Source organism: Corvus moneduloides, chromosome 10 (genome assembly GCF_009650955.1).
Source record: "Corvus moneduloides isolate bCorMon1 chromosome 10, bCorMon1.pri, whole genome shotgun sequence".
Taxonomy (NCBI): Eukaryota; Metazoa; Chordata; class Aves; order Passeriformes; family Corvidae; genus Corvus; species Corvus moneduloides.
Window position 1 is genome coordinate 10,383,040 of NC_045485.1, and position 12,340 is coordinate 10,395,379.

General features: G+C 38.9%; 1 protein-coding gene across 6 annotated transcripts in view; it reads left to right on the forward strand.

The window, feature by feature from the left end:
* The first annotated feature begins 766 nt into the window (after window positions 1-766).
* DAW1 (dynein assembly factor with WD repeats 1) overlaps window positions 767-12,340 on the forward strand; it is a 269,838-nt gene continuing 258,264 nt past the window's right edge. For all 6 annotated transcript variants that reach the window (XR_004241998.1, XR_004241999.1, XR_004241997.1 and 3 more), the window contains exons 1-7: window positions 767-871; window positions 2,344-2,416; window positions 4,088-4,232; window positions 7,456-7,514; window positions 8,189-8,311; window positions 9,907-10,006; window positions 11,798-11,905. Coding sequence is in view for 2 of the 6 variants with exons in the window: in XM_032119028.1 (XP_031974919.1) it covers window positions 832-871; window positions 2,344-2,416; window positions 4,088-4,232; window positions 7,456-7,514; window positions 8,189-8,311; window positions 9,907-10,006; window positions 11,798-11,905 (648 nt within the window). In the remaining 4 variants the exon portion in view is untranslated. The remainder of the gene's footprint in view (window positions 872-2,343; window positions 2,417-4,087; window positions 4,233-7,455; window positions 7,515-8,188; window positions 8,312-9,906; window positions 10,007-11,797; window positions 11,906-12,340) is intronic.

A 12,340-nucleotide genomic window follows, 5' to 3' on the forward strand; every position in this document is an offset into this window, starting at 1 on the left:
AAGAAAGGCAGTGAAACTGGTGCAGGATCTGGAGGACAAGTCTGTGAGGAACAGTTGAGGGAGGTGGGGGTGTTTAGTTTGGGGAAAAGGAGACGGGGGGAACCTTATCACTTCCACAGCTCCCTGAAAGAAGGGTGTAGCAAGGCAGGGGTCAGTCTCTTCTCCCGGGTAATAAGTGACAGAATAAGAGGAAATGGTCTCAAGCTGTGCCAGGGGAGGTTTCAATTGGATGTTAAGAACTGCTCAAGGAATTGGTAGAATCACCATTCCTGGTAGTGTTCTAAAGGCGTGTGGGCCTTGGGGACATGGTTTAGTGGTGAACAGGGTGGTGCTGGGTTAGTGGTTGGTCTCCAGCATAAGGCCTTTTCCAGCCTAGATTCTGTGATTCTAAACCGTATTTTCATACATGTTTCAGGCCTGAGTATCTCTTTAAAAAAATTAAACTGATTTTTTTTTTCTTTTAAATTTAATTATCTTTGCCCTCTTTCCTTAACTATCCACTTTCCATATAGCTTTCATACATTTGCTATGCCGTGTGGCTCTTCAGCACTCCAAATTTTATATAGTTTTTTAGTGCACTCCTTTCTAGATCCTCTTCTTTTCCTTCTGTGGCGCAATCCAGAAGTCCTCGCAGCTTTGTACGGACGATGCAGTGCCAGCACAGGGGCGGTAACACTGACCCCGGAGATAGCTCGGCTGCACAGCCACAGGCAGGCTCCGAGCTCACCGCCACGGCGGGCCCGGCGCCCTCAGCCCCGCGGCCGGAACTGAGCATGCGCGGCCGGGCCGTTGCCATGGCCGCGCGCGGACGCGCGGGGCCGAGCGGCGGCGATGGGGCTGAGGCGGCTCCTGCTGCGCTACTTCCCGCCGGGTGCGGAGCGGGGCGGCCGGGGGGCTCCCGGCGCTGGGGCCGGCTGTGCCGGGGCTGGGGCTGGGGCCGCGGCCGCGCGCGGGGGGCCTGTGGGTGTGGGGCGTGCGGCGGGGGCCCTGCGGGACGGCGCGGGGAGTGCGAGAACCGCCCGTCATGGCGGGTGTCCTCACGCCGGCAGGGGCTGGGCACGGCCGGGCGGGTCCATCGCGCACCTGCAGCCGGCTGGAGAGGAGGTGCCGCTGTTTTGTCCCGGTGCCTGGGTAAGAGGCTGCAGCTGGAAGCAGCTCAACGCCCATCGGGGCTTTCATGTGGGACTTACTGCAAAGTCAGCGCAGTCTTACATCACAGTAAGGAGTTTAAAAGTCAACAATAACCGTAGCTGACACCAAAAAATGTATTTGTGTTTTTAAATGGCTGTTTAGCCAAAAAAGTTGCCACTCTCTACAGCTACCTGAAAGGAGGTTGGAGCCAGGTGAGGGTCGGTCTCTTCTCCCATGCAAGCAGTGAGTGGATGAGAGGACATAGTCTTTAGCTGTCCTAGGGGAGGTTTAGATTGGATATTAGGAAGAAATTCTTCACAGAAGCGGTGATCAGACATTGGAAAGGGCTGCCCAGGGAGGTGGTGAAACCACCGTCCCTGGAGGTGTTTAAGGAAGGACTGGGCGTGGTATTCTGTGCCAGGGTCTGGTTGACAAGGTGGTGTTGGGGCAGAGCCATGCTTTGAAAAGCATTGCTGGCAGACTGTCATGGTTTATCCTGTAGTCAGGTGACTCAATGACATTTCAGAAGTGAAACAAGCTGGAGATGTGCAGCTCAGGAAGTGTATTGGAAAAACAGATCTTCCTTTCAAAATAAATACTTTTCCTATGAACTTCGTAAAATGCAGAATGACACAGAAGTTAATCTAAATTATCTTTTGCCACAGAAAATCAAGGAGCAGCTGAGCCCTTTATCAGTTGTTTCAAAACAGGAAGCCATGTGGTTAAACATTTTAATACTCCAGCTCAGTGAAAGTTGCAGAGGTTCTGCAGCAAACCTGGAAGTGTAAAGTGCGTTAGGATTTTTGATGCATTACTGCACTCAAGCTTTTGCAAACAATGTATCAGGTTTTGTAAAATGTGTTTTCCAGGCTTCTTGGAACACCAAACTACAGAAAGTATCTTCAACAGCTTCTTTGAAATTAATGGTGATGAAATGATGCAAAAAGTTGTTGGAAAAAAGTGCTTATTTCCAGAATAGCAATCAGCTCAGAAATAATGTTGTTTAATATCTTTTTTCATATAAGTACATCAGAGTTCTTCATCACCATGCTTACTTATAGTGAGAACAGCCAACCTCCTTCCAGCTTCAAGAACTGGAAATAGGTCTCCTGAAGTCAGTGGAGCTATAAAAGTGGAAGTGGTGCTGTCTACAGTGCATGTTATAAAATTGCAGGGGTCTAATTATGACCTGTTTATTGTTTGTTTTTAAAGGAATTATTTTGGAATATGTAGAAGGTGGTGAGTCAAAGACCAGATCAATAGATCTACTTGATCTTAAACCTGAGTAAGTATGATATTATTTCAGATAACAGCACTCTCTACCTTTTTATAGCATGTTCATGTACGACTCTATTTGACTGTTTTAGATATAATTGAGGTCAGTTGTTATGTAGAGCCTACCTGCTCTACTCAGCCAGCTCTGGTAGGAAGAGCTTCAGAAAAATAACAAAGTGCCACCATTAAATAAAGTTGCCGAAAATTAGTGGAGTTTCATACACAGAAAGATATGAAGTAATATGATTGTCTTAATATCTACATTGATATGGAGTAGGCCTTGCATGTAAGCCAAAGTCAGTGGACAGTGTAAGATGCATATGCCAGATGAAAAATCCCAATTTAAAATTTAATAATTTTTGTCTACCTGGAACCATCCAGTATAGTGCTGTGGATAAAATGTATCAAGTCTCTGTGAAATAAATAAGTTGTCTGGTGTTACTGAACAAGAGTATAAACACTGAGAGGACACTAATTTATGGGATGTAGTGGCTCTCATTTAGAAGACTGATGGAGAAAATCCCCTCTAGACTTGAATAATTCCCATACTAGAAGAAATGCTTTCTTGCTAAACTGATTTTAAGAGTGTATTGGTGATTTGACTGCTGAGTTTCTCACAGAAGGCCAGAAATTAGTAGTTATCTGATGCTGATGCCTTAAGAGGCCTCCTAGAAACAGAGACTAGACAGGAGTAAAGGAATAAAAGCAGGTATTTCTTTGAAAGGCCTTCAAAGGTACCCCCTGGGGAGCCAGAGGCTATTGCCAAGATGGACTCCAAGATGGATGACAGGTCACGAGTTCTTCACACTTTTATAGGTTTGGTTCATTTGCATATCAGGGTTAATTCTCCAATTAAAGATTCAGTTTAATGATGTAATTTCCCCTCCGCTTGCCCCCCTTAGAGGCTTTTGGTTTATACTTTCTGGGCTTAGGACAGTCTGGGTGTCCTTGAGGAGCAGGCCTGGAGAGGTTTTGTTATGTCTACCTAGCATGAGAGAGCAGAAATTAACAGGCTACAAGAAACTTCAGAGTTACACACTAAGCAGTACAGGATTTGAAAAATACAGAAGTTAAAACCTAAGGCATCAATGCCATGGAAAGATGATACAGTTCCACAGACCAGCTGTGACCCACTCCCTGGGGGTCCAGCGGCATCAGTAGACTGGACCAGGTTGTGGTAGTTACTGTTACAACCAGGAGTTGTAGAAACAGCCATAGATTTCTGAAGCAACAGACTGAGATAAATTTAATTTAAATTTGCATATATAATTTATCTTGTTACTACTTCATGGGCAATTTGTTTGGAATTTATGAAATTCCAGTTTAATTCAGATATTTAAACTTACAGTTTGGGACACACATCTCCCATGTCTGATCCTCTGTGGAAATCATTTGAAAAGATGAATTTCTTGCCAAGCTACAATTTTTAAAAGTTGAAGTTTCTGTACAACTTCAGTAAGAGAGGGAAGGAAGTATAAAAACCAAGAAAAATTTATCCATATTTCTTTAGGCCTATACAGAATGAGATAAATGCATAACATTTAATTGCTTACTTCAGTTTCTCTGCAAGTAAATAATATTCTTGGGTTTGTATTCATAATTATTGCCAGAGGATGGAATGTGGTGGGTTTGTATTTGGGGGTATTTTTTGAATTTGTTTTCATTCTTTTTTTATAATTAGCACAGATGTCCCAGCCTTAGTAGAAGAAATTCAGAAAGGAGAACCTCTCATCACAGATTCCTGCTTGGAACATGTCGTACATCTAGTACAAAGATTGCAGGACAAGCTAGGGGAAAAACAGAATCACAAATTCTCTCTTTTTAAGGTCAGAAGCATCTTTCAAGTAATTTAGGGCATTTTGGGGGGTTTAAGCTGTGGTACTGTGAGTATGTTTTTACTGCTGTGTATTGTGCCTGAGGGCAAAATTGGGACTCTATGACTGATTTCTTGGCACTTCTCAATCCTGTCGGCACTTCCAGAGCAACTGAGTCTGGCTTAGTTGTTTCTGCCTGGAATTCCCCCTGAAAGGCTGAAGTATAACTGTCCCTAGACATTGTTTACACAGGCTTATGCACTAGGGTGTGTTTTGGGTGGAGAAAAATCAGTCTTTTATTTGTGGGCCAGCAACACCCATAGTTATATTAAAACAAAACCTGTAAATAGACCCCAATTAAATTAGCTGTTGGGAAAGGACCAAAAGATTTTCATACCATTGTCTACTTCATCTTGTGAAGATTATGGGATTTATGCTATTATTTTATGGGGTTTTATGCTACATGCAGTTGTCATTCCTAATCCTGGTTTTCATTACTTTCTGTCATTACTATTATCTTTGAATATTGATAAATTGATCTTAAACTTACAGACAGCACTTGAAATATTATTTCAAAAAAATAGGATTTTTAAGAACAATGCTCAGAGAGAGCTTTCAGAGCTCCAAATCCAGGATTCAGTCTGTCAGAAGAGAAAAGGTTTAATTGTACTTAATTGTGGAAATGAAACTTTCTTCCAGAGAGTGCAAGCTGCAATCTGACATAGTTAAATGTTGTATCTTTATTTGGTCAGCAGATGGCAATGTGTAGCTGTTAAAGAATGTTGGTCAGTGCTGTGGTGTTTACTGTTACCTTAAATTAAGAGTGAAAAAGAAGTTGTTTTCGGTTGGTTTGTTCAGCTAAAAACCCTTACATGTTGCTAGGTGTAACTTTGGTTCTTATGACCAACAATACTCATCTGGGTGAATTCTGCAAAGATATATGTATTTAACCTTGAAACCAGAGCTATAATAAGGCATCTTAAATTGAAAAAGTTTCTCTTCTGAGTTATGCTTTCAACTGAGATAATGCCTTGCTCTTCAAAAGCTTTTAAAATTGTTTGTTCACAGAGATTGACAGATCTTCAAATTCTTGTTCAAACTTGAGTGTAAATAATGTATTTGTTCATTGTTGGGTTTGTAGTTTGTAGTGCTGTGTTTGAGCTTCTGTATTTGGAAATAATAGAGGCAGGCAAATGCAATCAGTGCTGGCTTATTTCCTTCACTCAAGAGTGGTTAGAAGGGTGTGAAAAGAACTTGTTTGATATTTCAATTTCATTTAAGGCTTCTAAATGAAACATGAGTACCAGGTCCTTCTGAGATACTAATAGAATACAAGAGATGGGTGGGAGTGAGATTTTTTTTTTTTCTTTTCCCTGAAAAAAATGTTCCATGTGTGCATTGTTTGGAAATCAATGGTTTTTTTCCTGTTGCACTGGAGTATAATCTGAAACAAGTGTATAAACTCATCTTTTTGTAGTTTCCAGTAACTGGGGTGATGGTGGTATGTTAGGCACCCTGCAGAGAAACAAGCTTTTATAGCAATTTCTCAGGTTTTAAACTATTACATGGCATGGGATGCTGTAGTGATTTGCAGATTTTTATCTTAGGTACAGCTGTAGCAGATTTTGCAGAACTGAGGTATATTTTTTCTAATATTGCCTTAGGGTTTGATTATTGTATCATTTGCAGCAGCAATTCTTGCTGGCTCAGAGTTCTATGGATGAAGCAGCTGCATCATTGGGCATTGGAAGAACAGAATTAGTCTCATAATCTGGAATTACACAAAAACCCATCTCGTATTCCTCCCTTTTTTCATAATTTCAAAATACCTTTGAGTTGTTCAGAGCTCCCTGCATGTAATCCTAAAAATCTTATGGGTCAGATTTCCATAAATTTCCATAATTATTGATTCTCATGTGCAGATGGATATTGTGGCTCTTTTTAAAAAACACAATATTTTTGTCATCTCCACATCTTGATTGCTCATTCCCACTTCGGTAGCTAAAAGTACAACTTGTGTTGCTTTCTCTAGAGAACAGAAATTGTTGTTTCTGTAACATAAAATACATTTTCTCTTTCTCCCTCTCAGTCCTTCACTTGACAATTGTTACTTCCATTTTGATGAGTCCCTACTCTTCTCAGTGGAGGATCTATGAGCCTCTCTCATTTTCCTTTTAGAGACAGGCAGCTGGGAAAACTTGAGATAAGAAAAAGGAGTTGAAGCTCTGGTAATATGTCAGTGATTAAATCTCATTGTTCATAAATAGTTTCTTCTTCATTCTTACACTACAGAAAAGACCTAGTGAACCACTGGGGTATTTTTAACATCCCTTTACTTCACTGTCAGCAATTGCTGAGATTTCCCAGTTCATGATTTTATTATGCTTTAGACTTGAGGAGAGGACAGCTTGTAATAGGTGCAAATTGTTCAAGTGCAAACCATGTTTTATAGCAGAGAGTTTATTCAAACACTAACCAGATTATTTGTTTTTGGTCTCCTTTTTAAACTATCATGGCATGGTGATTCCACTGGCAGTACCTGAATCTATTTTCACCTCTGTTTAATAAACCTTAGTATGTATTATTATGGCTATGGGTTCATTCACATCCTGTATTATGTCTGATTTATGACCTTAGAAACAATGTTGGAAAACAGTGCCCTCCATTACCTACACAATATGTGCAGACATTAAATTTGAAATTCCTTCTTGGAATTTTGTCTTGCTGAGTATCTTTGTTATGGTTTTCAACACATTGTCATGACCTCATAGGACAGAGCTGAAGCTCGTATCTCTTCTTCTTGTTTTGTATAACAAAGTCACATGCCAGCTGGAAGCATCCCATACCCTAACAGTCTCAAATACTCAATTTAACTGGATTTCTTCGTTCACTGGATCAGGCTTAATATTAGTTGGGATTTCTTTCATCAGTGATCTCAGCAGGTGTGGTCTCCTCATTTGTTTTGCTCATTCAGCTCTGGTCTAGGGTTACTTTGCTGGTCTTGGAGAAGGTGAAGAAAATGCAAATATGGGGAAAAAGAGTTCATTAATGTAAAGTATGAAATTGAAATCAATACTATATAACATCTTCTGTGATAACCTGATGATTAATGTGGGATTTCTTCTCCTCTTACAGGAGGAGGAGAAAAAATTAATTTGTTGAATATTTTGAGCAATTTGGTTTATTTTGTTAGCATCAAATGTTTTTGCTCTCACTGCCCTCCCTTCTATTTCAGGTGCTTAGAACACACATACTGCCTCTGACTAATGTAGCATTTAACAAATCTGGTTCCCGGTAAGTTGCTTTCAAAGTCAAAGCACATAATCATTAATTGAAGTTTTGTACTTGTAAATTAAATGGTATGGAAACTTCAGTGCTCTTATCTTTGCTGCAAAAAGAATTCAGCTCTGCTGCTTCTAAGCAGCTTCAGGCGTAATTGGGGATTATATTTCAGGCCTCTGTGGGAAAAACCAATGGGAGATGCAAAAAAGTAGCAGGTGAGATTCAATTTATCTAGTTTTTTTCTTCCACAGCCATAGTCTGTTGACAATTACCATATTACAGAAAGAAGCACCTTTATGGCAATAAGCTAAATATTGGTAAAAGCTAAATGAGGCTTTGACAAACTCATTTGGGAGTTTCATTGTAGTGAAAGTGTAGCTTTCATGTTAATTGATTTCACTGTGGACATATGTCTTATCATTTTTTCCTTCATGTCTTGAAAGCAGCTGCATGCTTTCTAGTTGAAATACATTAAAGATTAGAAAAAATGTGTTTTTATGAATAATATGTTAAAAAGAAAGAAGAAAAGGAACCTCTATATTCATTAATCTGTATTTTTGAAAGAAAGAGGAGATTTAGGGTTTGAGACAATGCTAACTGAAATCTGTGGAAATAAATCATTTGGCTGTGCATTGGGACCTGTAAGATATTTGCTGTATTCAGAAATTAATTTATCTTTGCTTTAGCTTTATCACTGGAAGCTATGATAGAACCTGCAAACTATGGGATACAGTGTCGGGAGAAGAGCTACGGTCACTGGAGGGACACAGAAATGTTGTCTATGCAATAGCTTTCAACAACCCCTATGGGTAAATAAATTTCCTCTGAAATTCTTCATAATTGCTAATAATGTTATTTTGCACATACTCTGACATAGAATAGACTATTTCAAATTGAAAGAGTTCAACTTCTGAATTTGTAGAGTTCAGCTATAGCTAATCGCCGTGGGATGACACTGTCATTATTTGTAAGAGATCCATTCAAACATGTTTTCTGCTATCATTTTTTAAAATAAAACTTAGAAATTCTAACCACAAATTTAATTAGGTATTCAGTCTTGAAAAAAATACAAATGAGTCAGTTGAATATATTGAAACACAGTTTATTTCAGTAATATCTACTTGACCAGATTGTGTTCTGAATGTTAATCATTCTCTTCTGCCTCCATGTAGTTGTATGTGATGTGTGATATAAGTATTTATGGCAATCTGTGTTGCTTCAGTTAAGGAGAAAGAAGTGGATTTCTCCATTTTTCATTACACATTCAGTATTATTTAGGACATGGTATAGAAATGTCACAGCTTTTGAGTAATTTTTGTAAAATCCACAAGGTGCTGCTGTGTGAACGTCAGATATTAATTTTTGCACCTTTTGTTTTCTGCAGTAACTGCTGTAAGTTGGAATTGCCACCTGTTAGGTGAAGGGAATTACATGTTAGCTACTGTAGTTTCATTTTCATTTGCTTCCTGAGGAAGCTGTCATGTGTGAGAAAACCATTTTTTTTTTCTGTAAAGTAAGATAAACTAATTCCTATTTTTCTATTGAATCACATTACTGTCAGATGTCCTATTAATCAGTTGAACAATACACAATTAACATCAGGAAATAAATGTTAAAAGATTTGTTCTTGCGCTATTTGAAATTTCATCTCTTTCTTCTATATGAAAAGGAAAACTTAGACCCTGCTGTGTCAGTGTCTTATGTTCTGATATTAGTCTTTACTTTAGAAAAACATCTAATGAAGTTCATTTATATAGCTTGGTGAAACTAATGACAAAAATCTGTGCAAAGATCAATAACTAGACTGTAACATAAAAGTGGAGAAGCAACATACAGCAAGACAAAACCTGATGAGAACCTTGAACTACTTTAACATTAAAAGTTTGATAAAAAAAGAACTTTTTTCTGCTATCTTTAGGTTTCAATACAGTGCCCCTTGGTATATTTTCTGGATACTTCACTTTAGTCTTGCTCTAACTGCAGATGGTCACAAGACTTCCACTGACTTCAGGGGAAGTAGAGTTCAACTTTTGAAATTTGGGTGAACTGCATTTATAATTGTTGACAAACAGATGTTATCTGATCAAATGATATAACTTCTTAATACATCTGTAAGTGCAGCACATCATCATCCCTAAAGCAGGTCAGTCATCAGTTATGAACACTCCTGTGCTAACAGATAGGCACAGTAGCTTCTCTTAGAAGCGCATTGTGTCTGCTAATTTTTTGCCTTGCTGTAACCTGTGTTTGTGAAATCTTGCTGCAGGATCTCGTAGTGTGGCAGCAAGCACCGAAGTGCATGGGAGCTTCTAAGGCTGGGTGTTGTTTCTGTGGATTCTGCTGTCTCTGGAGTCAGAGGGTTTTTCTAAAGAAAAATGATAGGATTTTTTTTTTTTCTATTTAGTGACAAAATTGCCACTGGATCTTTTGATAAAACCTGCAAACTGTGGAGTACAGAAACAGGAAAATGTTATCATACCTTCAGAGGACATAGTGCAGAAATAGTGAGTAGTTATGGATGCTTCTTATTCCTTTATGTTTCCTCACACCGTCGTTGATGACTGTGAGTTTGAACTCCCTGTGAGCTCCCACTGTAAAGCACGGTTATTGTGGTACATCTGTTCATACATTTAGATCTTGTTAACATTTCTGCACTGCAAGGGAAGATAGTCTGACAGTTCTTGAGACAGAATAAACCCTCATACACAGTTTGAAATTATATTTTTATTTTCACTTTGTTCCAATTCCCCTTGTTTGCTAAATGTTAAAATATTGAAAAATACTATAGCAATTGGAATTTTCAGTTTATTGTACATACTTTTGGCCTGATTACATATCACGTTTTTCTAGCTATCTTGCATTGCCTCTCATATTTGCAGAACTAAATACACAAGAATATCATTACTTGTGTGGTTGTCTTTCACATAGAGATCTGTATTTCATGTACAGAACCGACTGGAGCTGTAGAAGAACGGATTTCTGAAATGTAAAGTGTGTTAACTGGGAATATGTGGGATGCTGAAATGTCACAGATCTATGAAATTAAAACAGTTTAAGCTTAAAAATGCTTGGTTTCCTCTCCAATGCACTAGGACCCCTATCAGCGACAGCAAGTACCTTGATGCACAAATTTCAATTTAAAAGATTGAGGCAAAGGCACTAAAACTCTGAATTTCAATGATGAGTGGGGTTTTGGGGATTTTTTTTTTTAATAGCTATACAATCAATGTTCAATAAACTATTGCTGAAAATCATTTCTGAAAAAAAAATTGGAATTTACTTGTAGATTGAGAGGCCTTAACTAGAGCAGGAAAATTTGGTGGTTTACCATATTGGAACTGGGGTTTGTTTCAGTGCGTTTTTGATTCTCTGGATGATCTGAAAGAGTTACCCCTTACAATGGACAACGTGTTTGCTTATTGAGAAAGGCTGCAGTGATTTTGCTTCCACAAATCAGTCAGGTAAATGTTTAAAGGCCTCTCAATTTTTTCTGACTTCTGTAGGGGTTAGATTAGACCCAGAGTATCATGAGTTGTGCTAGCAAGTAATTAGTAGAAGAAAATTGCCATCAGCAAAGGATGTGTTTCTCTGAATCAGACCTGTTTCTGAAAGGCCATTATTGCATCTGATACACTGCTGGCAAGGACGTGCCCATAGTTCATCAGTATGAAAACACTGACCTTCTGTTTTCCTTTTTTTATGGCACCTCCTATTCTTTATTTGCAGAGCAATCATACTGAATAATTACAGAGAATGGGAGGATGACTACATAATTTTTTAATGTGAAAAATGAATTAAAGCAGTCGTTGAGCTTTTGTTCTTGCTTTTTCTTAAACACAATGTTGTGGCGGTGCCCTTGGCAAATGACACAGATAATGACACCTGATAAGGTGAGAGTGCAGAGTGTGTTTGTGGGTACACAGAACTGTTCGGAAGATGTTTACCCAATCTCATCAAGTAAGAGAGGAAACCTACCAAATGATAGTGCTAGGGAGGACTGTCAGACTGAAGAGTAATTGGAGGATTTCGAAGAGAATTTTGAAATAAAGAAAACGAAGCATGTGCTTGCAAAGAGTCCACTTGAGATGAGTACTTATCCAGAGTTATGTGGTAAGGATTTGTTGCTGTTCTAGTGAGCTGTTGGAAGAACTCTGCAAGTTTTCTGTATGCCATAAAATATTATCAGCCCTTTGCCTTATTTAAAAATATTAGTCCTGACCCTTGTTTTGTTTTTTTAGAACATATATATAAACGGACTCCTTTAAACTTTCTCTATCCAATGTTTCTTGCTACAGGTATGTTTATCATTTAATCCTCAAAGCACACTGTTGGCAACTGGAAGCATGGATACCACTGCTAAATTATGGGATCTAGAGAAGGGAGAAGAAGTAGCCACTTTAAGTGTATGTTTGCAGTCCTCATGTTTTTAAAGGTGTTCCTTGCTATCTTAGTTTTCCAGCTGGGATAAATAACACTGTAACCATTACAACTGTTTGCAAACCTTGCAGTTTCTTTTACCAGGTGGTCCCATAGTGACTGCAGTTACAAAACAGAGTAAGAAAACTTGAAGGGAATGAGAAACCTGTGGTATTTTATGAGTCCTATTTATCAAAAGACAGATTTTCTCATTCCAGTGACATTACTGCTATAGATTAGAATGCCTTCCATCACTTGTTAAAACCTGCTGCTCTACTGTCAGTTGTGACCTCCTCTGTATGGTTCTTCTTCCTGTAAACATGAGCAGAGGGCAGACATCCAGTAATCTCTAGATTGTCATCTCTCTTTGCTCTGCATGGCTTGGTGGCATTCCCCAGGGTCAGACTGGCCTCTGCTGTTTC